At 57.1% G+C, this 23,168-nt stretch overlaps 3 protein-coding genes across 8 annotated transcripts in view; 1 reads left to right on the forward strand and 2 right to left on the reverse strand.

Moving 5' to 3' along the window:
• The window catches only part of ARHGEF18 (Rho/Rac guanine nucleotide exchange factor 18), a 38,763-nt gene extending 27,512 nt beyond the window's left edge, over positions 1-11,251 (forward strand). For all 3 annotated transcript variants that reach the window (XM_068164936.1, XM_068164937.1, XM_068164938.1), the window contains 11 exons: positions 504-682; positions 1,022-1,113; positions 1,409-1,594; positions 2,112-2,249; positions 3,139-3,260; positions 3,748-3,804; positions 4,061-4,108; positions 4,858-5,325; positions 5,912-6,239; positions 7,052-7,174; positions 7,285-11,251. In XM_068164936.1, the coding sequence (XP_068021037.1) occupies positions 504-682; positions 1,022-1,113; positions 1,409-1,594; positions 2,112-2,249; positions 3,139-3,260; positions 3,748-3,804; positions 4,061-4,108; positions 4,858-5,325; positions 5,912-6,239; positions 7,052-7,174; positions 7,285-7,445 (1,902 nt within the window). In that variant the 3' untranslated portion in view covers positions 7,446-11,251. The remainder of the gene's footprint in view (positions 1-503; positions 683-1,021; positions 1,114-1,408; positions 1,595-2,111; positions 2,250-3,138; positions 3,261-3,747; positions 3,805-4,060; positions 4,109-4,857; positions 5,326-5,911; positions 6,240-7,051; positions 7,175-7,284) is intronic.
• A 3,492-nt stretch (positions 11,252-14,743) lies between these two features.
• On the reverse strand, positions 14,744-18,431 carry LOC137454664 (ectoderm-neural cortex protein 1-like). The gene has a single exon (XM_068164801.1). The coding sequence runs from the start codon at positions 18,032-18,034 to the stop codon at positions 16,265-16,267; it is 1,770 nt and encodes a 589-aa protein (XP_068020902.1). The 5' UTR covers positions 18,035-18,431; the 3' UTR covers positions 14,744-16,264.
• Positions 18,432-19,654: 1,223 nt separating this feature from the next.
• On the reverse strand, positions 19,655-23,162 carry PEX11G (peroxisomal biogenesis factor 11 gamma). 4 transcript variants are annotated; one of them, XM_068164933.1, is made up of 5 exons: positions 22,759-23,162; positions 21,854-22,042; positions 21,554-21,732; positions 21,314-21,364; positions 19,655-20,637 (listed from the first exon to the last, which is right to left on the reverse strand). In XM_068164933.1, exons 1-5 carry the CDS (start codon positions 22,894-22,896, stop codon positions 20,412-20,414), a joined length of 783 nt encoding a protein of 260 aa, XP_068021034.1. In that variant the 5' UTR covers positions 22,897-23,162; the 3' UTR covers positions 19,655-20,411. The 4 variants fall into 4 exon arrangements, with proteins under 4 accessions (XP_068021034.1, XP_068021032.1, XP_068021036.1 ...); XM_068164931.1 differs by having other exon boundaries at positions 19,655-20,640; XM_068164935.1 differs by lacking the exon at positions 22,759-23,162 and adding an exon at positions 22,120-22,524.
• Positions 23,163-23,168: the final 6 nt, after the last annotated feature.

Here is a 23,168-nt window from a genome sequence, read left to right on the forward strand (position 1 = left end):
TCCTTTGTTATGCAGTGCACTGCCACCTGCTTGCATTGCTCACAAGGCCTGACTGACCTCCCTAGCACCTCTGGGTTGTGTTTTCATTCCTCTTGTAGCTAACTTGCCAACTTGGAGCTCTAACACTTCCTTCTGTTCTCTTCTTTCACTTCACTTCTGAAGGGCTTTGCTTTCTTACTGACATTTTGGTTTTGCCTCTTCATGAGCACAGTGCTGGAGCCTGGAGTTCTGGGACCCAGGGGGAGTCTTCAGGCATTGAGATTTCTACATCCTTTAGCCAGGAGCTCTTGGGTTTGAAATGTCCATTCTTGTTTTGACCTGTGCTTCAGGAGTGACAAAGGACAGTGTCATCAGTGCCATGGGAAGGGGGTGTGGCAGTGAAGTTACCATGTGGGGATATTATGGCCCATGGTGACCCTGGGAGCAGGAAAGTAGGGGAGTGAGGAATCAGGAACCCTGAGAGCCATCCGGTGTAGCTCAATGAAGGACATTCTGTTTTTCAGGACTCTAAGCCTCCAGTTATCTCATTGCAAAAGCTGATTGTAAGAGAGGTAGCTAATGAGGAAAAGGCCATGTTCTTAATCAGTGCTTCCTTAAAAGGACCAGAAATGTATGAAATTCATACCAGCTCCAAAGAGGAGAGGAACTCCTGGATGGCATACATCCGCCGAGCGGTGGAGAGGTGAGTGGGGAGGAGGCTTTGGGCTCTTGCTCCTCAGTCCACCACTTGCAGGCCTCACAGATGTGAGCTTAGTGCAAAAAACATTTGACTGTGCTTCAGTTTTCCTCTGAAGTCTGACGTGTGCAGTTCTGTGTTCACTGGGAAGAAGCCACTCTTAAAGATGTAATAAAACCAGGCAAAGACTTTATTCTGTTTTGGGTTCAAAGCAGATGGTGGTCACTGGTGTCAAGTCCAGCAGAGCTTTGGACCAGGGAGAAGGTGGACATAGAAGATAAACCACACCCAAAGGCTCTCCTGAGATGGTTTTAAGTTTTCTGCTCTGCCTCTCCCTTTTCTCAGCTGTCCTGATGAAGAGGGAGGAGTGTTCACAGAGCCTGAGGCAGAGAGGAGGCTGGCTGAAGCACGAGCTGCTAAGTTAAAAGAATTTCAAGGTAATGACTCTGATGCTCCACAGGCTGCTCCTCAGCATCATTCTGATTTTTTACTCCTTTATCACCTGAGGTGTCTGAGTTTCTCCTTCCTCAGCCTTTGAAGGCAGTTCAAGATTATACAGAAGTAGAGTGAAATGAGTCTGATAAGCTTTGCATGCCCCACGAGCTTCCCCCTTCCCTCTTCGCTACCTCTGCATCTGATGCTCTGAGCACAAAGTCAACAGCTGAGTTCCAAGCTGTGTGTGGTGCCCTGGCACTGAGCAGGGAGGAGAACTCCACTTGTTCCTTCCTGCAGAGCGTTTGACCATGAAAGATGAGCTGATTCTGCAGAGCCTGACTGAGAAGCAGCAGATTTACCTAGAAATGTCTGAAATGAATGGGTTTGAAGAGCAGTCCCAAGGATCTCGAGCGCGGCTGCTCCTGCGGGGGGACATCTCAGAGCAGCAGGGAGAGGCCATCCTGAGGTCTGCAGTGACAGAAGGTAACGGGCTGGGGCAAGAGCCTGGGAGTCATCCTGTGACAGCATCATGCTTGGATGTCACACTGCTCAGCCTCCCTCCCAGAACCAGTCTGCAAGGCAGGGAGAGGCCATCTGTGGTCTTTCCATGGAGAGCCTTCTCCACAGCTTGTGGCATCTCAGGATGTGTCTGTTCAGCTGTCACCCTGAGCTGTGCCCTGTCTGGGTGCTCTGCATGAAAATGGTCTGCCCAGAGAAACAAAACAACACAAACATCAGCTCTGCTTTGGGGAGGAAACAAACAGCCAAAAGCAAATGCCCAAGGCTTGATAGCTGACCTGCAGTCAAGGAAGAGCCCATCTCCATGTGAGCTTGTCTGAAGTGCTAGGCAGGAAGGGAAATGTATCTGGGCTGAGGGAAATCTCTGCAGCTGCCCAGGCTGCAATGGACAGGATGTGAAAATCTTCTCACCTTGTTAGCATGAGGCTCTTGTCTGGCTGCACAGGTGTGGCTGCTTGTGACAGGTTCTCCTCTTCCCTAGCTGAAAACCTCCAGAACCTCATCTTCACTCACTTCGGCAGTGGATCCTCTCAGCCTGAGGATGGCTCTGGGTCAGGACTCCCCAGGAGAGCAGAGACCTTTGGAGGATATGACAGCAGCCCCTCAGTCTCACACAAAAGTAAGAAAGGGCTCATTCAGCACTCTCCTGAGATCTTGGCTCCTTGCTGTGTTGCTCTGTGCAGAGAATGAGCTAAGAACAATGAGCCAAGTGAGGCCCTGCTGTCAGGAACCTTCACCAGGCTCTTAGAGGAGGATCTTTCTATGGTATCATCACCTTGCATCTTTTGCTTCTGATTCCAACCCTAGAGAGCAGAGTAGGGCTCTGGGTGCTGAGGCCATTGCCCATTCTCTGTGAACAGCACAATTTCACAGAGTTGTGACTTTGTTGAGGGGGAAAATAAGAAGCTTTAGCTGAAAGCCTGAGCTGCTGCTCTCTTGTGGTCTGCACAGCCACTCTGTTAGCCCAGGATAACACAAACCACAGATGAGGTATCAGCTAATGACAGCAGTGGCAGTGCAAGGTCCTGTCCAGCTCCAGTGTTTGCTCCCCTGGTTCTTAACCTCTGGAATGCTTCCTGCTGTCCCTGTGTGTCGTGCTATAGGTGCTTCAGGCAGTGTGGGCTCCATCTCCTCCTGCCTCCTTCCACACTGACAATGCTGCTGCTGTGAACAGGACCCTGCTGCCAGGGGTAGTCCCTGCTGTGCCCTTGCCATGCTGGCAGCCACAGGCAAATCGTCCCCATGCCCACACTGTGGCTGCATAGCCTCATCTGAACTGCCTGCCCTTGAGTATCTTACCTCACTCTCCTCTAGCTTTTACACTTTCCTGAGCAGTCCTACTCATCTCTGTTGTCTTCTCTTCCACTTGCAACCAGCATGGATTGCAACCACAGCTGCAGATTGGTTCAGACTTCAGTCACATCTTTTGTTCTGCTTGCTGGCCTGCACAGGGAATTTCCACAGGCCCTGTGCTGCTGTGAGCTGCTCACCCTCCATTCTCCTTTCAGGTGGTAGCTTTAGGAAGAGCACTGGTGGTGAGCAGAGACAGTGGGACTGGAGGGGCCCTGCAGCAAGTTCAGATGTGCAGTTCCATGACCTCCCTTCTGATGCAGAAGAAGGATCTCAAACCGTATGTTGGGCTCCTGCATGCTTTAAATGCCTCTCCTTGTGCTCCTCTGGGGTAGAGTCACAGAGTCAGGAGCTGTGGCAGCTGGTGGGGCTGGGCTGTAGCAGGCCTCTGTCTGCCCAGCTACCAGGCTCTGGAGAGATTCCAGTCCCACCTGAACATGATCCTGAGCAGCCTGCTCTGGGTGGCCTTCCTTTAGCAGGGGTTTGGACTGGATGACCCCCAGAGGTCTTTTCCAGCCCCCATCATGCTGGGATTCTGGGGTGTTTTGAGGGGTCAGCACCTGAGAGGTGTTTGGAGCTGTTCTTTCCTTGCTGTGCTTTAATCGCTGCGCCTGTGGCTGCCTGGCCTCTGACTTGAGAGGCTTTGCCACAGGCCCTGCAGTGCATGGCAGCAGTCCCCACTGCAGCAGTGAGCACTCGTGGGATTAGCCCACCAGGTTCTGGCAGCACTGCTAATGCTCAGCAAGTTCCTCTTCTCTTCTTTACAGGGTGAAGTGACAGGGCTGGATGACAGCAGTGGTTCTCAGCCCTCTGTGGAGTCTCAGGTAGGTTCCTCCTGATTCTAGGAGATCTGATGGCAAATGACCACTGTGGCCAGCAGGCCAGGGAGGTTCTGCTTCCCTTCTGCTCTGCCCCACCGAGGCCATGTCTGGAGCACTGGGGCCAGTTCTTGCCTCCCCAGCATGGCTGTGTTGGTGTCACTGTGCCAGAGTGCTCTAAAGGAAAGCAAACAAAGTGCAGCACACCTGGACAGCTCTGTTCTGCTGTCTGATGTCTTCTTTCCTCCCTCCTCTCCTCCAGCTTGTCCACAGGATACAAACACTGTTGCAGCTGCTCTTCAAGCTTCAGGTAATCCACTGTCTGCCATCCAGAGGGTTGTTAGGCATTGAATGTCATAACGTTGTGGAGAGGAGCTGACTTGGCAATGCCTCCTGCATCTGGAGTGAAGGTGTTTAGGGGAAATAGCTCCTAAAGCTGAGTCTGACACCTGAGAGTGGAGGAAACAAGCCCTGTGCCTGGGATTGGGGAGCAAGGGTTAGATCTGTTGTCTGAAGTAATCCTTTCCCTTTTGTGCTCACTTCAGTGCAATTCTGCTGCTGCCTGGAGCTCTGCTCTCTGTCCTCACTGCCTTCTGAGCTGCTGCTCTGCACATGTGGAGGTGTGAGCTGTTTGCTGTCACATGGCAGTCAGCAAAGCTTTGTCTGCCTGGGTTCAGAGCAATCATTCTGGGTGCCAGAAACGTTCCCTGTGACACAGCTGAGCGTGGCTTCTTTGCTTAGCCATTCCCTGTGGGTTGTGGGCAGAGTGCTGCCTCAGGCCAGGCACAATGCCAGTGTCATGTGTCCTCCTCTGGGGTTTTCTGGATGAAATGGACCTTTTCCATTCACAAATTTTGAGGCAATATTAACTCCTGAATCCAGCTGGCAGGCGTTGTCCAGGGATGCGTGTAGGGTGTCCAGGGAGGATGGGTTCGCAGTGTGCTGCCAGTCTGGATCTGCTCCTGGGGACAGCTCTGCTCTGCCCAGGCAGCTGCTGCCATCTGCAGAGCTGCTGTCTGCGGTGCAGCTGTGCCCTTGCTGACCCCTCTGCCCCTGCAGGCGGTGATCTCGCAGCAGGACAGCTTCATCGAGCTGCAGAGAGCCTCCATGCTGGACCGGGAGAGGCAGTTCCGGCTGCAGTCGACGAGGGGCAACCTGCTGCTGGAGCAGGAGAAGCAGCGGAACTTCGAGAAGCAGCGGGAGGAGCTGATGACCCTGCAGAAGCTGCAGGGGCAGCTGAAGCTGGAGCAGCAGCGCCTGGAGCGGGAGCGCAGCCGGCAGCAGAGGGAGTTCCAGAGCACCGAGGCTCGGCTGCAGGAGCGTGAGGAGGAGACGCGGCAGCTGCGGGAGAAGGTGACTCAGGAGAGGGAGGAGCTGGAGAGGCAGCGGGAGGCCTACCAGCACGACCTGGAGAGGCTGCGGGAGGCGCAGCGAGCCGTGGAGAGGGAGAGGGAGCGGCTGGACCAGCTCAGGAAGCTGAGGAAGCAGAACACAGTGTCGGGCACCTTCTCCCCAGACCTGGGGCAGGTGAGCGGCTACGTGTCGGGTAAGCTGCTTGCCCCTGAGGGAAGGTCACCCTCTGGGCAGCACCAAGCTATGCCCACGTTTTACTGGCTCCCTTGAACCGTCCTCTGACCAGCTGATGATGGAGCTGTCAGTGGGAGCTGAGCAGTGCCCTTGGGAGTCCACCCAGACTCAGTAGTGAGGAGATTTCTGCAGGGGGCTGCCTGAGGGCTTTTCCATACAGGAGCTGTCCTGCTGCAGGCAGGTGCTGTGCAGTGCTGTGCTGCACTGACTTCAAACACAGGTCTTGGCTTTCCAGATGTGGCTCTTGGGTCTGGGCTCATTTCTCACTGCCCTAAAGTGCTGCTCCCTGCCCATCCTGCCATCACCTCCTAGTGTTCCTCTGCTAGCTGCAGCTTCAAGCAGTCTGGAGCTGCTGAGGTGCTCTTCAGTGTCCCAGGGTTAGGTCTGGTGTCATGCTGGAAGTGCCCAAGAGCCGCAGCCTGTTTGGCAGAGTACCCTGGGGCTCATCCCACCTACTCTGTGTGTCCCTAGGAAGTGCTTCGTGTTCTCAGGGCCCATCTGACTCGGTGCCTTTTTCCTCACACAGACCCAGGTGCTGAGTCACTCTGTCAGCTTCAATGGGGAGGGCACAGACCCGTCCCTGCCCACCCTGAAAGGCTCTGTCAGGGTGAGCGTGTCCGGGCTGGAGCTCCTGGAGCGGCCGGAGCTGGCTCGCAGGGACAGTGCCAGCCTGGAGAGCCGCCCGGCCCTGGCCCTGAAGAACGAGGTGCCCATTCACCTCCTGAGTGCCACCAACCAGATACAGAAGCCAGCTGCGGTCCAGCAGCAGATCCCCACCAAGCTGGCAACCTTCACAAAAGGAAGCAAAGAGAAAGGTGGGAAGAGCAAAGCATCTCACAGGACGGACAGCTCAGGTGAGTGTTCCGAGGGTATTTCTGGGCTCTGCCAGCCTCACAGGAGGCAGAACTGCTGCTGAAACCTCCATCTGCCTCTGTGGAACCCAGAGATTGATGCACTACAAGGACAGAAGCATAGAGTGATAGAAGCATGGAGTGATTTAGGCTGGAGAAGACCTTTGAGATCATAGAGTCCAACCCTTAGCCAAACACTATCAAGTCTGCTGCTAACCCACGGTCCTCAGCACCACATCTCCATAGCTTTTAAATCTCTCCAGAGATGATGATTCAACCACTGCCCTGGGCAGCCTGTTCCAGGCCTTGACAACCCTTTCAGGGTGGAATTTTTTTCCTAATGGCCAACCTAAACCTCCCCTGGTGCAGCTTGAGGCTGTTTCTTCTCATCCTGGCACTTCTTCCTTGGGAAGCTGAAAGAGCTCATTTTGTCACAAATAGGAGCAAGTAAAAATAGAGTCCCTGTCAGGCTGTAATTGCTGCTAACTGCTGGGTACCACAGGAGTGATCTCTGCCACTGACAGACACCCTAACCAACGTTTTTCTTCACCACTTAAAATAGCCTCCCTGCCAGCTTAGGAGCAGGACCTGGCATCATAAGCTGCAAAGTGATCTTTGTAGCTTTGTGCAGGGTTCGGACTTGGCAGCCTTGCCCATCACCAAGTTGATGCTGCCTGGGCTGAGCAGCTGAAGGCAAAGCTTCAGTAGCCTGCACAGCAGCAGCAGCCCCCTGTGGTGGAGCAGCTTCCCTGGCCATGCAGAGGTGCCAGGGGTTGGAAGTCCTGCAGCACTCACATGTGTCATCCTCTCTGCAGCTTCTGCTGACCAGAAGCAGCTGCTCCCGCCCCGGCTGGCAGGACGTGAGGAGGCTGTGCTGAGGGGCAGGAGATCTGCAAGCCCTGTCCTCCCAAGCAGCCAGGTCCCTGTATTCCAGCCAGGTATGTGGTGGGCAGCCTGTGTGCCCATGCCAATGTCTGCTGTGCCCATGGAGGTGCCTTGGGCTCTCTGCAGTGCCATCAGTCTGTCTTCTCCCATCCTTCTCCTGCAGAACCACACGGCCCTGCAGATGCCCAGCCAGAAGCACCTTCTGCTGCCCCAGCAGCCCTGCTCAAGCCCAGTAACCTTCCTGTTCAGCCCCTGCCACCTTCTCAGCCCAGTCTGTTAAACATGCAGGATGATGCCAGCAAAGAAGATGTGATTTTCTTCTAACCATTCCCATCTCCAGAGGAAGCTTTCACCACACTTTCAAGAGCTCAGGCCCTGGTGTCCGAGGCCACAGAGACCTGATGGATGTCTTTTCATTTCTGCCCTGTTACTGCTAGGAAGGACCAAACCAGGATCACTCTTCTGCTTCGCTGGCTTCTCTGCCAGAGGCTCAGAATGAGGGCACAGCAGTGACCATTTGCTGGTTGGTTCTCTAGACATGGCAGTGTGTTGGCACGTGGCAGTGTGTTGGCACATGGCAGGGGGGGTCTGAATTCAGAGCATGTTTCCAGGCTGCCCTTCGCTGTGGCGTTGTCTGGGGGAATGGGCACTCTGTGGGCACCATTTGTGAATTGTTAATGGTTGGCATTGAACCACCCAGAGTTTCATGTCAGAAGTTGTAGTGGTAGGCCCCAAAATTGCTGCAGATGCTCAGACTTGTCTCAGGCACCTGCTTGAGGCTGAGAAGGGTTGGACATGGGAGGACACAGTGGGAACGAGGAGCTGTGCCCAACATACTTCTGGGGCCTCTCCTCGGAGGCCTGGGAGCTCTGCAAGCTGTGGGAGCAGTGCAGCACTCAGGAGCTGGTTCAGGAAGGATTTAGAGGCTTGGATTCTGTTCTTTGCTGCAGATGTGTAAGAGGCTTTTGACTGCAGTCGTTTATTGTCCTGTTTCATCCTTTGTTTGGCTGTGAACTTGCTGGGGCTTTGCTTCTCAGAAGCAGAAGATATGAAGCTACTGCTCCTGCAGAGACTCTTCTGCGGCCCCGTTAGGAATGAAGGGAATAAGAACTCTTGGGTTTGGCCTCAGCTAGGCCTAGGTTGGGTTAGCTGCTGACAGCTAACATCTTTGATACCTCTGTGAAGTGGGTCAGGTCTGCACCCCAGCGTGCTGAGGGCTCTGATGTGTCCCTTCCCTCTGTACTCTGCACACTCCTGCTGCTCTGCTGGGTGCCGTCACTGCCCCGGTTCCACACAGCACCCCAGCGCTGGTGTGCCCGGTGCTGAGTGTGGCTGAGCAGATCCTGTGCACAGGAGAGGCTGTGCAGAGACTCTCCCTGCAGAATTCAAGAGGTCAGTGTCTCAGAGCCGGGGCTGATGCACTGCAGGAGTGACACAGGGGTCGGTGGCTGGGTTTGCAGAAAGCAGGATGGGAGGCAGTGACCTTGGAGTTGTGATCTGATGGTTAGAGCAGAGCTCTGCCCTCGCCTTGTTGTTGCATTCCTGCCAGGTTGGGGCGCAGGGGCACCCCTCAGGTCAGGGTCCTGATGGAGCCAGTGTGTGAAAGCCAGAGCTCTGCAGGGCTGGTGGCACTCTGCTGAGGTCAGGCTCTGGCTGCCTCTGACACCCCTGTGGCTCCTCTGGTGAAGATTCAGGGAGCAGCAGCAGTGCTCTGTGTTCTCTCCTTCCTGCTGCAGCCTGGGTCACCCCTAGTGCAAGCTCCATGCCTTAAATCAGCAGTTTTTAGGAGCTGTAGCCTGCAGTGAGGTTGGAGCAGTGCAGCAAAGCACCTCAGCCAGAGGGATGTCTCTGGGTGTTTGGGAAGCAATTCTGGGAAATATTTATTTAGTTTAATTTTGTGCTGCTGCTGGAGTCTGGGAGTGCTCTGTGCACTCGAGGGCTTATTGGGCTCCTTCCTTCTGCTGTGCAGTGAATGAGCTCAGATCAGTGGCATCTGGAGAGGAAAAGTCAGCAGTGAGGGCTCCTTTCCTATAGTGCTTCAACTCGACCAGAACTCTTTCATCCCCGCCCTCAGCAGTGCTTCAGATGATTTGTGGCTGTTAGCAGATGGACCCAGGACCATTACAGGCTGTTGGTTCAACATTCCTAAAGCTCCCTGGAATATGAATCTTCAATCTGTAACTGAGAAATTGCTTCCAGAGTCCTTGTCTGCCCTCACTCCACATGTCCAGCTGCAACCAGCTGTGGCAGGAGTTTTCACCCCCAGCAGAGGCTGCAGCTCCTTTCCCTTGGGTCAGACCTGCTGGGGTGCCAGGCTGGGGGCTCCTGTGGCTTCCATGCCAGTGGGGAGGAGGTTCTGGAGCTGGCTAACGCTGCCACCCCTCATTGCTGGTGTGGGGTTTGCCTCGCCAGAGTGTGGTGCAGGTCTTGGTGGAAGGCTGAGGGAAGCAAGTGAAGGGCAATAAGCTGACCCTGCTGCCAGACTGAGCTGTCAGTGGACCGCTCCAGGTGAGTGAAGTGGTTTGGGCCTCTCTAGGCAAACCAAGCTGCAAAGCACTGCTGTGTCCTGGGCTGGGAGCCTGCTGCTGATTCCCAGCCCTGGCCTTTCCCTTCCACTTCTGCTCTGGGTAGAAGCTCCCTTTCCAGCGATACCTGAGGATTGGTTCAAAATTCTCTGCCTCCAGGTGCCTTTGGGCTCCTTTCTGAGCCAGGGCATGAAGGACATCACAGCCCAGGCTCTGAAGTGCTGCCTGCTTAGCTTGGTGTCAGCCCTGCGCTGCCGTTGTCTTTGTCCTGCGCTCTTGTGGTGTCGCCCTGCAGCGGCTGCTGCTTTGGCTCTGAGTTCCTGTCCCAGCCAGCGTCCAGGAGGCTTCCTCTGCCCTTCCCGTCTGGAATGCTGCCCTTGGTGTTTCAGACTGAGGATGCCTCCACCTTGGCTAGCAGCAGGCACAGCTGCCCTGCCCTGCTGTCGGTGCTTTCCTGGCTTCCAGCTGTGCTGTCTGCGTTGTCGTCCCTCAAGCCGAGCTCGCCGGTCCCTGCCCACGGGGGCAGGAGAGTTGGCATCCCTGTGGCACTCCTGCAGAGTCAGGGGTGATGCTCAGTGATCTGTGGGCACTTTTGTCTTTCTAATAGTCAGGTGATCCTGCGTGCATGGAACGTGGTGTTTGTCTTTTGCATTTACAGTGGAAGCTGAAGCTCACTAGAAAGGGTTACAAAATGTTTCTGTTTCACTTCAGCTCTGCAGAATTGGAGCCGAGGCTCCCCGGTGCTGCTCAGTGGAGTCCCTATGTGTTGTGCCCCTGCAAGGGAATTTGGAGCATTTTGTTGTCTTCCCCAGCACTTCTCCTCTTTACAAGAAACAAACCTGACGCCAGGTTACAGACGTGCTGCCCTCACCTGACCTTCCTGCTGCCCAGGGAAAAGCAAAGCCCCTTCCCCGCTCTCCTCCCCAGCCAGACCCAGCACCTGCCCCGTGCCCCCTGGCAGCTCTCTCGGTTACCATCGCTCACCAGACACCGCTCCTGTGAGCTCTGGTTCCCACCATTTGTGCCATGTTTATAACTCAGTTTTTTATATTTTTGTACTGAAGGAAATTGGAGCACTTTAGGCAAAGTTTTCTTTCCAGTTCCATTTCTGTACCTGGCAGGAAACCTCTCACCAAGCGGCTCCTGTTGGCACAGCCGCCCGCACCTCGCGCAGGGCTGGGAGCTCTCCGGATGCTCCCTAGGCTTAGGTCTGGTCTCTAGGCCTTGCACTGTAAAGATGTAATAAATAATCATGGTCCATGGTGAATCGACCATCCTGTTGGGGAAGAGTTTTGGTTTGTTTTAGTTAGGGTGTAAACAGTGTAAATAGTTCCTGTTGGTACTGGCGTAGCAACACCTCTGTAGTCTTCATCTGATCTGTCAAGTGGCTGGGCCAGAGCTGGGCCTGTGGCTGGGCCAGGGCTGGCTCAGGGCTGGCTCAGTGTCCATACTCTGAGGGGGCAGTGTTCATTCTGTTGGGTTGTGCACTCTTGATTAACTGCAGACCTGATCAGCACACCAAGTGATGATTTTTACAATGATTGCAATGTTTCTCCACTGAAGGATTTCAGAGCTGCAATAGGACTGAAACCAACTTCTAGCAATAAAAAAAAAAACTTGAAAAGCTGCCTCCCTCCATCTGTGCTTGGTGCCCAGTTCCTGCTGCCAGCAGAGGTCACAGCAGCAGCCATATCTCCTCTGCTTCTGTTTTGTGCCCTGGACAGAACTGACCTGAGGGGTGGGGGGTGGCAGAACAGGGTCACCCAGGGCAGGTCACCCAGGAACACATCCAGGTGGGTTTGAAAGTCTCTAGAGGAAACTCCACAACCTCTCAGGGCAGCTGCTGCAGAGCTCCAGCAGCCTCAGAGCTCCAGCTTGCCCCCAGTGCCCCTTGTGTTGTCCTTGGACATCCCTGAGCAGAGCCCTGACTGATACTATGATACTATCTTTATCCCCAGCAATGAGGGCAGCCCTCAGGCTCCTCTGCTCCAAGCCCCAGCGCCCTCTGCCTGGCCTGCAGCAGCTCTGAGGCTCTGTATGAGCACCCTCCTGATGTTTTCCCAAGGAGAGGGAAGAGTGGAGGTGTTAAGTGGAGGTAACCTACAGCTGCCACCCTTGCCAGCGAGGTGAGCACCCCAGGAGAGGCCTCACTGCTCCCCAGTGTTTGAGCTCCACACCCAGAGAGTGGGAGCTGCACCAAGGATCTGAGGTTCACAGGCAGGTCCCCTGCGTGCTGCCAGTCTGAGGCATGCCTGGCTCTGTCCCAGGCAGCATCACTTCCCCTTTGGAACAAGTATCACAAAAATAGAAACTTTCTCCCTGCTGCTGGTGCCAGCTTGGCACCTCGCTCCCAGCACCATCCCATTGCCTCTGGCTGCTGCAGAGCTTCCAGCTCTAGACTCAGGGAGTTGCTTCCTCGTAAAGTCCCAGCAGGGGTGCATGGCGCAGGGCAGCCCCAGAGCTGCAGCCTCGGAGCAGCTCTTGCTAGAAAGATGCCAGGCTGGCGAGAGTGGCAGACACCTCGGCTTGTTGGTGCCTTTGCCAGGGCTGCTGCTCCTGGGTGAGGCACAGGCACTTGTCGCAGGCAGGATGCGACCTCGGGACGGTGCCTTTAGACTCTGGAGCTGCTCCCAGCAGTACCGCAGCAGCTCCGCCCTGCCTTGTCTCTGATCTCAGCTAATTAACCTGAAACCCGGAGCGCATTCCTGATGCTGAGGTGAATCATTCTGAGGCCAGGGGCAGTGACCAGCTTCATGCTAAACCTTCCTCTTTCATGTGGGTGAGACAGGGCTGACGGTTCCCATGCGTGCGGCTGAGGTCCATCGGCACCGCAGATGCTGGAGGACAAACAGCCGGAAGGAGCAGTGGGAATGTGCCCTGCTCTGCCTTCCCCTTTCCTCAGCCCTGTGACTCAAGTCCGGTTAAATTTCTCAGCCCAGCTGCGGGGCAAGCCCACGGTTCAGTAGACAGGGGCTGGGGGTGTAGGGAAGGGGGTGTGGCTGTCCTTGTCTGGTGCCTTTATTGTTTGCTGCTTCTGGGCCCATGGGATCTGGCAGAGGATAAAAGCCAAACCCTCTTGCAGATGTGCTGCCTTTGGCTCGGGGGCAGTGTCCTGTGCACAGGAGGCTCAAACGGGGCAGGGGTTGCTTTGTCAGGGGCCTCCATACAAGCCATGTGGCTCAGTCTGCTGCTGCATTGCTCTGGCCGTGGTGGCCCACAGGCTTTGTGTGAGAGGAGAAACATCCCACGGGAGAGCGAGGCCATGCTTGGAGCCTGGAGCTGCCCACGTGTGTTGCCTTAGATGTGGTTGTGGGCTCGGGTCTAGCTGGAGGGGTGCAGCTGCAAAGCAGGGCTCTGCACTAGGAAGGGCTCTAACCTCTGCTGAGACTCTAAGTGAATTCTGCTAATTCAGGAGGATTTCTGTCCCAGCAACCAAGTTAACCTCTAAACCATATTCACCTGCAGCCCAATGTGCCTCATCTTCAGGTGCAGCGCTGCAGCAGCAGCTGAATCGATGCATGGAAACCACAAACTGGGAAAACAGGTCTGTGGGGATGACATCAAGCATGCAAGAGGAGAAGGTGGTGAGCTCCCCTGGTTCCTGCCAGGAGGAGGTGGAGCTGGAGGGACAGCACAGCACAGGGCTTCCTGCCAGGTGGAGGAGGATGAAGGCAAAACGCAGCTCTGGCTGCCTTTGTTGCCAAGCAGTGGGGAGCCAGCGCGGAGCAGCCGAGCCCAGGTGTGCCTGCAGTGTGGGTTTGCCTTAGAGGTGGTTAGCTCCAAGGGTTTCAAACGGGAAAGGGAATCACAGAATCACAGAACTGCTTAAGTTGGAAAAGCCCTCTGAGATCATCCAGTCCAGCCATCCACCCAGCACCACCACCAGGTCTCCCCTCAGCCTCCTCTTCTCCAGAGGAACCGACCCCAGGTCCCTCAGCTGCTCCTCACCAGCCCTGCTGAGAGCAGACGTGGCTGGGAGCCAACCTTTATTGCTTGGCAGCATAAATAAAACAGCTGCTGCTCAGAGGGCCCTGAGTGGAACCTCCACTACTCTGCCTTGCTGAGCAGACTTTGTCCAACCCTCAGGAGCAGCTGTAGGTAGAATGAAGGTGAAGCAGCGCCCAGCTGACAGGGACCTGCAGATGCTTCCTGCTGACCTTTAGTCCCAGCCCTGTCCTGTGGCTTTCCCCTGGGCTGCAAGCTCACTTTGCCTGCCTGCACTTGTGCGTGGGGCACAGCCCAGCTGGGAGCTGACCACACTCCTGCTGCTGGGTGGTCTTACAGAGTGGACTCTGTGGGCTTAGAGATCTGTAAGACCACCTGAATGATTCTGTGCTGCTGCCCAGTGGTGCTCAGGCAGGGGTTGACAAGCCCAGTGATGTTCCAGGCTGGGTTTGCAGGGCATCTCTGGGCTCATTTCTGTGCATCCTGGTGCAGAAGCCTCCCCTAGGATTCCAGAAGCCATAGAGCACAGCCAGGGTGAGTGAAAAAAGGCCCAGCCTTGGGGCTGGAAATGACACAGGGAAACAGGCTGGAAATGAAGTCAGTTTGTCTGCTTCAGCCACCAGCAGCAGGGCAGCTCTCTTCCTCCCAGTCTTGCCAGTTCTTGCCTGTGCTAGCAGCTAGGAAGGGTTGTGACACTGATTGATTTAACTCTGAACCTGAACAATGGATCACACCCACACCATACTGGTGGGGTGAGACAGTTGGGTGCTTTCTCTGACTGTCCTGATTCCTGCCTCATAACTCCCACCCCAAATAGAGCTTTTCCTTCGCGGCCCCTGACCACCCCCCACCTGCAGAAGGGCCCAGAGCTGCAGGGCAGTCATGTCAGCACTTCCTTCCATTCCCTTTGGCAGTAAGGAACCGCAGCCCTGCAGAGGGCAACCACGTAAGGGCAGAGAACAGCTTCACCTTTGGACTTCTAAACAGCTTTGTGGCCTTCAAAGCTAGGAGGCAGGACCAAAACTGAGCTGCCCAAGTGTGTGAGGTCTGGGCTTAGGCAGGGAATGTTCTTGGCTACTACTGCTTAGCCCTATCTCAAGGATGGGCTGGAAAATGTGCAGCTTAAGCAAGCAGAGCAGGCAAGGGACACAATGGATTTTATTCAGATTTATTGAAGCAGCTCCAGGCTGAGTAATAAACTCACAACTGCTGCATAAACCCCAAAAGGTACAGAACCAGCCCACGAGCAAAGTGCTGTCACCTCCTCAACATCTCAGGCCTCTGCTGCTGCCTGCAGGCAGGGTCACACAGAGCAGTCCAGAGCCCACTGCAAGTTAACTTGGAAGCTTCCTTTGTTCTTTAGTAATAATCACTTAACCCAAAACACTCAATGACAGAAGTGAAAAATATCCCTCCAGCTCCTGCTGAGAGCACAGGAGTCAGGAGAACGTTTGGCAGCCTTCTGCTACCTCAGGGACAGTCCAACCTGCCAGCCCAAGTCAGTCCCTCCATGCTCAACCCCTCTCTGCCCCGAAGGAAGGGGATTTAGAGAAGTGGCTCAGAGGCTGCCCTCAGCCCTGCTGATGCTACCCAAGACCCATGCAGGAGCTGGCATCCAGGGCACAGACTTGCTGGGTAGGAGGGGGTGCTCCTGGAGCAGGTGCTGTCTGGAGCAGGACATGGGCCATGCAGTGCAAAGAGGCTGCTGCGAGACCAGCATGCAGCAAGTCCAAGAACACTGCCCAGGCCTTGAAACCTCAAAGGCTGTTACCTTGGTGAGGTGCCTGCTTGCTTCCCTCTGCACCCAGGAGGCCTCTGAAGCATGGCAGAAAGCTTTATTACATGAACCACATCCACCTGGGCACAGTATCGCTCACAAGGAGAAAGGAAAATCCCCTGCTGGGATCTGTGAGCCACTGGCACCTCCACTGCCAAGAGCCTTTAGAAAGGTTTCATTCCAGCTGCAAATTGTAAAGGAGTTAATTGTTGTGTAGCAGGAAAAAAAAATGGCCTGAAAGGGACACCAGAGAATAATTAGAAGCAGAGAAACCCTGTGTTTATATGCAGACAGGGCTTGTCTTACAAAAGCAATTACCAACCATTCTGGGACCAAATCCCAGCTATAATCTTGTTCTGGCACCAGCTTGCAGCCCTCACGTCCAAGAGCTCTGGGTTCCCCCCACAGCTTACCCATGGCACCAGGAGCAGGCTGTGCTAAAAGCAGCAGCCGGTCCCCCATGGCACCACGCAGTCTGTCCCTGCTCCTGCAGACAGCCTGCCAGCCACAGCGCCCTGAACCCCCCAGCCTGCTGCAGCAGGGAGGACATCCAATCCCCCTCAGCATTCCCAGACTCTGCACAGACCAAGGCTCAGTGGAGGGCTGGGACGCCAGCTTCAGGCTCCTGATATTTATATTGAGGATCTCCCCGCAGCAGTTCAGCACCTAAAGAGACGTTCTCTCCCCTTGCAGGGTTTTCAGTCCCACACCAGTGGCCTGGAAGCACACCTCTGGAGCTGCTGTTGACATAAGGCTGCTCCTTAGGACAACTCCAGGCCAGCTCCACCTGCACCTCCCCTCAGGGTTTAATGCTTGTGCAGCACAAAGTTACAGCGAGAAGCCCTGGGGCAATCCACAGCTTCTTCACCTTGCAGATGCCTGCCCACGCCAGGGGCTCAGGCAGAGAGGTACCTCCAGGTGCTGACAAAGGCAGTGGGGATGAGGGAGTAAGGCACAGTGGTGACGCTGCTCCAGGTGTCAGACGCGGGGTCGTAGCAGTCCAGCGTCTTGCAGCGCTGCGCCCCGCAGTAGCCTCCCACCACGTAGAGTCTGTTCCCCGAGGCCACAGCACGGCAGCTGATGCGCTTGGCAGTGACGTCCCCGAACTTGGACCACTGGTAGGTGTCACTGTGGAAGCGGTAGGCAGAGCTGGCAGAGAACTCCGTGTCCCCCCCAATGACGATGATGTGGCTGCCCACCACAGCAGCAGCTGTGTACCGCCAGGGCTGGGGGCAGCTGGTGGGCACCATCCAGCGGTTCTGGCAGGGGTCGAAGCACTGCACCTTGGGCAGCTTCTCCTGGTTGGCACTGGTGCCACCAAACACGAACAGCTTCATCTTGGCTCCCACCACGGCAGCGTTGCTCACACCTTCTCGCAGCGGAGCCACCAGGGACCATTTGTCCAGCTGTGGGTCATAGTGCTCCACCTGCTTGAGGGAGACGGAGGGGGAGGCCGGGAAGGCTCCGCTCACGGCCGTGTGACCTCCCACCACGTACAGGCAGTGGTCCAGCTCAGCGGAGCCGTGGCCGAACCGTGCCACCAGCATAGGGGCAGCCTTGGCCCACTCGTCGTGCAGGGTGTCGTACACCCAGACGTCCCTGGAAGCGCCGTGCTCAGAGCCCTTGCCACCGGTGACGTAAACCTTGCAGCCGATGGCGCAGGCGCTGCACTCCTTGCGGGGGCTGGGGATGTCAGCACCGGGAATGATCTCACTGGATTTCTGGTCCAGGACATAGATCTTGTCGCACATGAAGGTCTGGCCCCCCAGCAGCAGGAGGGCCTGGCTGACCTTGCGGGGCCGGGCGCAGCACCCGGTCACAAGGCCATCGTTTTGCAGGATCTTCATCTTGCAGCGCACGGCGTCGGCCACAATCTCCCCCCCCAGCTTGTGGCTGGTCACCAGCTTCTCACAGGCCACCTGTGTGCGCAGGTAGGCCTCGGGCAGCAGGGCCAGGCGGACCGAGCGCAACAGCTCTGGCAGATCCTCATGGCGCTGAGGCAAATCGTAGCGGATCCAACCCATAACAGCTTCGTAGACCAGCGTCTCGTCCTCCACCTCCAGCTCTTCGCTCTCCACCAGCTCCAGCAGCTTGTCCTTGGGCAGCCGGAGGAAGTCTTCGGTCTTGCAGAGCGAGGTGAAGTTGGCCAATGCCATCCTCCAGGACAGCTCCAGCAGCCGCTCGCAGCAGTGGGCGTCGGACAGCAGCAGCATGTTCAGACAGTTCCCAGGGCAGAGGTTCTTCTCCAGAAAGTCAGCCGAAGCATCCCGAATGTCCTGGAACTGCAGCATGTCCCCAGCCTCCAGCAGGGACTCCGCGTTCTCCTCGTTAATCAGCACCCGGGCAGAGTAGGCATAGTCCAGCAGCAGCTCCAGCACCTCGGGGTGCAGGGAGTCGTGGAAGTTGACTTCAGCGTCTCTGCTCTCTTTGAGGCCACCGCTGAACATGGCGTCGAAGTAGCGGCTGCAGGCGGCCAGCACGGCGCGGTGGCAGGGGAAGGCCTGGTGCCCGGCACGCAGCACCACGTCGGTGAAGAGCCGCCGCTTGCGGAGCAGGTTCAGCTGCGTCAGGAGGCTGTCGGCGTGGCCCGGCTTGTGGAAGAGCTGAATGTTCATGGAGCCCGAGCTCGAGCGGGACTTCCGATTCTCGTGGCTGCTGACGGACATGGTGCTGGGGCTGCGCTGCAGGGAGAACAGGAGTCAGCACCGAGAGCCCGGCTGAGCCGGCACCAGCGCGGGGCGGCTGGGAGCGCACCGGAGGACTGCGTCGAGAGCACGATGGTGGGAACGCGGAGCCCGACCGGTAAAGGGAGCTCGGAGGTGGGAACACAAAGCCCGGTCGGTAAAGGGAGCTCGGAAGTGGAAATGCGGTGCCCAGTCGGTAAGGGGAGTTCGGAGAGCTCGTCCAACAGCGGCGGCGTTCGCCTAGGGCCTGATCGAAGCGGGGCACCGAGCAGCCCAAGTGCCGGTGCGAGGCACGGCTCAGTGGCGCCGTACGGGCGATGCGCGGCCCCGGTGCTGCCCTCCCGACCCCGGTGTCTCCGCTCCCCGCGCACTCACCGCTCCCGTCCGCTCCCTGCTCTGCGCCGCTCCCCGCCCGCGCCGCGTGGCCGCCCTGCCATTGGCTCCGCCCCGCGCGGGGAGCAGCCAATCAGCGGGTGCAGTCCATCCGCTCGCGCTCTGTGAATGGGGCCGGGGCCGCGCTGCGCAGGCGCGTAGCGCGCCGGGGCTCCGCCGTGCCGGGGCTCCGCCGTACCGGGGCTCCGCCGTACCGGAGCTCCCTGCGGCCCGGACCAGCTCTCCCCGGGGCAGCAGCCCCGCTCCCTGTGGCCGCAAGCCTTATGCAGCCGAAGAGGGCTCGGTGCAGCCGCTGTGCTCTCCCTAAGCCCGGTCGGAGCTCGGGCGATGGTGTAACGCGGCCATAAAAGGGTCATAAAGGCGGGAGCCAGGGCCCTGAGCTGCGATCAGCAGCTTCTGAGCTTGTGGCCTTTAGATCCCGGCTTGCTGACACAGGGAGGTCACGGCCGGAACAAACTGTCCCTGCTCAGCAAATCCTTCCCTGCACAGAGCGGAGCTGGGCTGGTGGCCGCAGCAGGAAAACGGAACAAAAAAAAAGAGGCTTTGGGAGGCTGGGGTCTGCCTGTGCAAGGTCGTGTGCCAAAAACTAGCAACTGCTGCTCCAGGCAGTCAGCAACCACCACTGGTGCTCAAATTGTGTCACTGGGGACCAAACCCACTCTAGAGAACAGCTGAATGACTACAGTTTGCTTCATCTTTGCCCTGTGGTATAAAATTGGAAGCTAGAAGCAGCAAACACTTGAACCACTTTACTGCATCTTTTCTTTACGCTATCATTAAAAGCAGGGTTTAGAGCTGTACTAAGTGGGCATCAGAGGGTGAAGGTCCTGACAATCAGCAAGGACAGATGAAGGCCAGAGCACAGCAAGACCTCACTCTGCTCTTTGGGCAGAGGCAGATCGTTTCCCTTGTCTGCGCCAAAAACCACCACAGGAGCAAGTTAAGCCTCCTGGAAATGGGCTGTGCACCACCCTGCCCGGCAGGGAGCACGAGCAGGGCACAGCCTCAGCAGCACTTTCCAAAGAGGCATTCCCATGGCTGCAGCCAGCTGCTCAGAACCCAGTGGTGGGAGGCAGGCTGGTGACAGATGAGGAGCTGCAGCTACTGCAGCACAAAGTCTCTGTTGCCTCGGCGCCCTCCGGAGTTTTCTAGAAGCCGATAAAGCACACTGGCCCTCTTATCAGGAACAGAATCACTCAAGGCCACCTCTGAAGCATTCATCTCGTTTATTATTGGCACCGCCTAGGAACGGAACTGTAAAACTCAACTTGGCACCGGTCTGACTGGTCCTTGAAGGCGATGAGTGTTAAAGCTGCAACTGTTCGGTGGAAGAGCTCCACCCGGCGGCACTCCCTAAAGGCACAGCTGGAGGCCGGCGCCGCCGCTCCGCCTCCCGGGGAGCCTCAGCTCCCAGGCTTTCTCCGTACGTGAGCAACACAGAGCAAAGCCTCTCCACGCTCTGCTCACCATTGCTATTGCTTTCCCCCCTCACCTCTGAGGAAACGCCACTTGCTCGCTTCTGGTTGTGCTTGGGACACTTGCTCTGGGCTCCAAAAAACATCCCCAGCCCAGGGTGACCTCCCTGGTTTGGGTGAGGCACTGAGTGCTGAGCTGAGTGTCACAGACCCCATGGCAGTTTCTCCACCTGACACTGACTTTGTGCTCTTTCAAGTGACAGCAAAGTCTGGAGGGTTGGATTTGTCTTGTGGGACAGAGGAAGAAAGGATGGAAGAAACCTTTTCCCTCCCTGTTTTACCAATGTCTTGATTTTCAGAGGATTCACCTGATTTCTCTGATGAGTGATAAAACCATAAAGTGCAATCAATCCTGTTACTCATATCCTGCCTGCAGCCCCAATTACAGAAGTGTGGAAATACAGCCACCAACACCCAAGAGTTAAAATGCATCTCCCTCACCAAAGGCTTTTTTACCATGGGCAAACTGGCTTCCCAAAGCTTAATTGTGGTTATACAGCTTCAGAAGTTCCTCCTCCAGATGCTTGGTAGATGCCAATCAGGGAAGAGATGGTCCCCAGGAGACCAACTAACCAGGGAGGGAAACATCCAGCCCAAAGAAATCCTGGAGGCAGCCAGTGGATTGCATTGCAGAGATCTGCTGTGGCTGTGAGGATGCTTAGAACCTCAGCCTTCACCTGGGCTTTCACTTCCTTTTGACTCCAAGGTGAAGATGCACTGCTGGAGACAAAGGCAGCATCAGTGGTAGCCCAGAGTGACAGCTCACAGCAGTGTGCCCAGGTGGCCAAGGTGGCCACCAGCATCCGGGGCTGAGTCAGCAATAGTGTGACCAGCAGGAGCAGGGCAGGGACTGTGCCCCTGTACTGGGAACTGGTGAGGCCACACCTTGAGTGCTGGGTTCAGTTTTGGGGCCCTCACTCCAAGAAGGACATTGAGGGCTAGAGGAGGTCCAGAGAAGGGCAATGAAGCTGGGGAAGGGTCTGGAGAACAGCGCTGGTGAGGAGCAACTGGGGGACCTGGGGGTGTTCAGCCTGGAGAAGAGGAAGCTGAGGGGAGACCTCCTTGCTCTCTACAACTCTCTGAGAGGAGGCTGGAGCCAGGTGGGAGTTGGTTTCTCCTCCAAAGAACAAGTGACAGCACAAGAGGGAATGGCCCCAAGTTGCCCCAGGGTAGGTTTAGGTTGGACATGAGGAACAATTTGTCCAGCCCTAGAGCAGGCTGCCCAGGGCACTGGTGCAGTCCCCACCCCTGGAGGGATTTCAAGCTGTGTGCTGGCAGTGTTGGGTTAATGCTGGGACTGGATGATCTTAAAGGTCTTTTCTAACCAAAACCATTCTGTGATACTAAACGAGAGCAGACACTCCTGGGTAAATTAGCTGGAGAGGAATCATACCACTTGTGCTGCCTCAGCTTTCTTCTTAACTGGAACAAGACCCTCAGGGATCTGAAAACAAGACAGCAGTATTTCTGTTTTAGCATCAAAGGGGAGGGGTTTTCCTCAGCTTCAAGTGCATCCACGAGGAAGAGACCCTCCCGCAGCCCAGAGGCTACTTCACGCTAGCCTGACTACAGGGAATACAATTCATTCCCTCTCTCCTTCCCAGCACAGCCTGCAGCTCCCTGCCAGCCTTACCGCAGGATGCCCAGGAGCAGGGAGGAGGCCCAAAGCGCCGTGCTCAGAGTCCACCACTTCCGAGAGCCGGCGCGGACGATGCCAGCGTCAGCCGCCCAGGCGATGTGCTCACAGGGGTAGTAGAGCTGGTTGGCCAGGTTGCAGAGCACCGACAGCCCCCGCACCAGGCAGTCCTCGTCCTGTGGGGAGCATGGAGGCCAGGCCTAGGTGCCTGTGGCGCAGCCCGTGCCCTGCACTCACGCCGGGGCCCAGCCATAGCCGCAGCTGCGGCTGCCGGTGCACCCCTTGCCCTGCGCTCACCCTGGGGCCCAGCCCGTAGTCGCAGCTGTAGCTGAGCATGGCGAAGTCGTCGAAGAGGCGCAGGACCGTGCGGCAGGCGCTGAGCTGGGCCGACACGGCCAGGAGGCTCCGGGGCAGCCCGGACGGCGAGGCCTGCGGCCTGGCCAGCGCCCCGCCCGCCAGCTGACAGCCATAGCAGAGCGCACGGACCTGCGGAAGGCACAGCCCGGTGAGGACCCGGCTGTAACGGCAGGACAGGGCCCTACGGAGCCGTTCCCGGCACTCACCGCCCGGTCGCGGCCGCGGTGCGACTCCAGCGCGGCCACGAGGCCGCCGAGGGCGCTCGCCGCCATGGCAACGCTCCCGGAAGTGACGTCAGGCCCGGCGCGCGGCGCGGCCGGAAGCTGTCGCCGCTGTCCCTCCCCTGCGCGGCGGCCGCAGCCTAGCGCCCCTCGCGGCCTTCCTTTCCTGGAGGCGCCGCACGTTCGGCTGGGGGCCGAGCGCTGGGCTCCGGCAGGCGCCTGGCAGCCGCTTTCTCACAGCCAGATCCCCGGCTCGGGGGGGTTACAGCCCTGCCGCCGAGCCGCGCTCGGGCTGATCGCGGGGAATCCTGCTCGGAAGCCCGCCTGGGGCTCCCGGAGGCGTCTGCAGCCGGTGGCACCGGCAGCGCCCTCGCAGTCAGACATCCACACGCACGCAGACCCCCGCATCCTTGTCCTCACCTCCCCTGTCCCCACACCTCCCTGCAGAGACACCCCTGCCCACGGGTGAGAAATGGGCAATGGCTGCGAGTCCCCGGCACCAGCACCCCCCCAGGAGATCTTCATTTGCCTCCTCTCCCCGAGCACTGTTTGCCGTGTGGGCAAAAGTCTCTAGCAAAGTGCTGCCAGCAGGGCCCTGTCTTCTCAGTCGAGACCCAGACAGACCTGTGCCTGCAAGGCCAACTCCAGGCTTTTCTGATGCTGCCTCCTAATGCACCGGCTTGAATTTCCATTTCCAGTCTCTCTGCCAGCAGATGAAAGTCCTGCCCTAACCACGCAGCCCACGCTGCTCCCACACGGCATGCAGATGTCGATGCAACTTCAGACACAGAAAGCACAACTGGCCTGGGGGGCAAGAGTCTAAGACTCTTCTCCCACTGCTCCCAGCAGTGCCTGAACTGGGAAGGCCTCACAGCCTCCCCGATTCCCACAGCCATGTGAAATCTTCGGGCATGGCTGGCGGTGTGTGAGCTCCCTCCCTGCCGGCGCAGCTCAGTGCACGTCCCAGCTGCACGTCGCCGGTGCCTGCAGCCCAGAGATAAGCTGCAGTCCTGCAGTCCTTCCCGGTTTAAAAG

Source organism: Melanerpes formicivorus, unplaced genomic scaffold (genome assembly GCF_026170545.1).
Source record: "Melanerpes formicivorus ecotype bairdi unplaced genomic scaffold, bMelFor1.0.p_v2 SCAF_83, whole genome shotgun sequence".
NCBI lineage: Eukaryota > Metazoa > Chordata > Aves > Piciformes > Picidae > Melanerpes > Melanerpes formicivorus.

Excerpts from the sequence above, each read along its gene's own strand:
- LOC137454664 (XM_068164801.1), bottom strand. The coding sequence starts at position 18,034 with ATGTCCGTCAGCAGCCACGAGAATCGGAAGTCCCGCTCGAGCTCGGGC.
- PEX11G (XM_068164931.1), bottom strand. The coding sequence starts at position 22,896 with ATGCCGTGTGGGAGCAGCGTGGGCTGCGTGGTTAGGGCAGGACTTTCA. Across the intron at positions 22,043-22,758 it reads AGTTGGCCTTGCAGGCACAG|GTCCGTGCGCTCTGCTATGG; the intron begins GTCTGTCTGGGT and ends TGCCTTCCGCAG. Across the intron at positions 21,365-21,553 it reads CTGCTCCTGGGCATCCTGCG|ATCCCTGAGGGTCTTGTTCC; the intron begins GTAAGGCTGGCA and ends TCTTGTTTTCAG.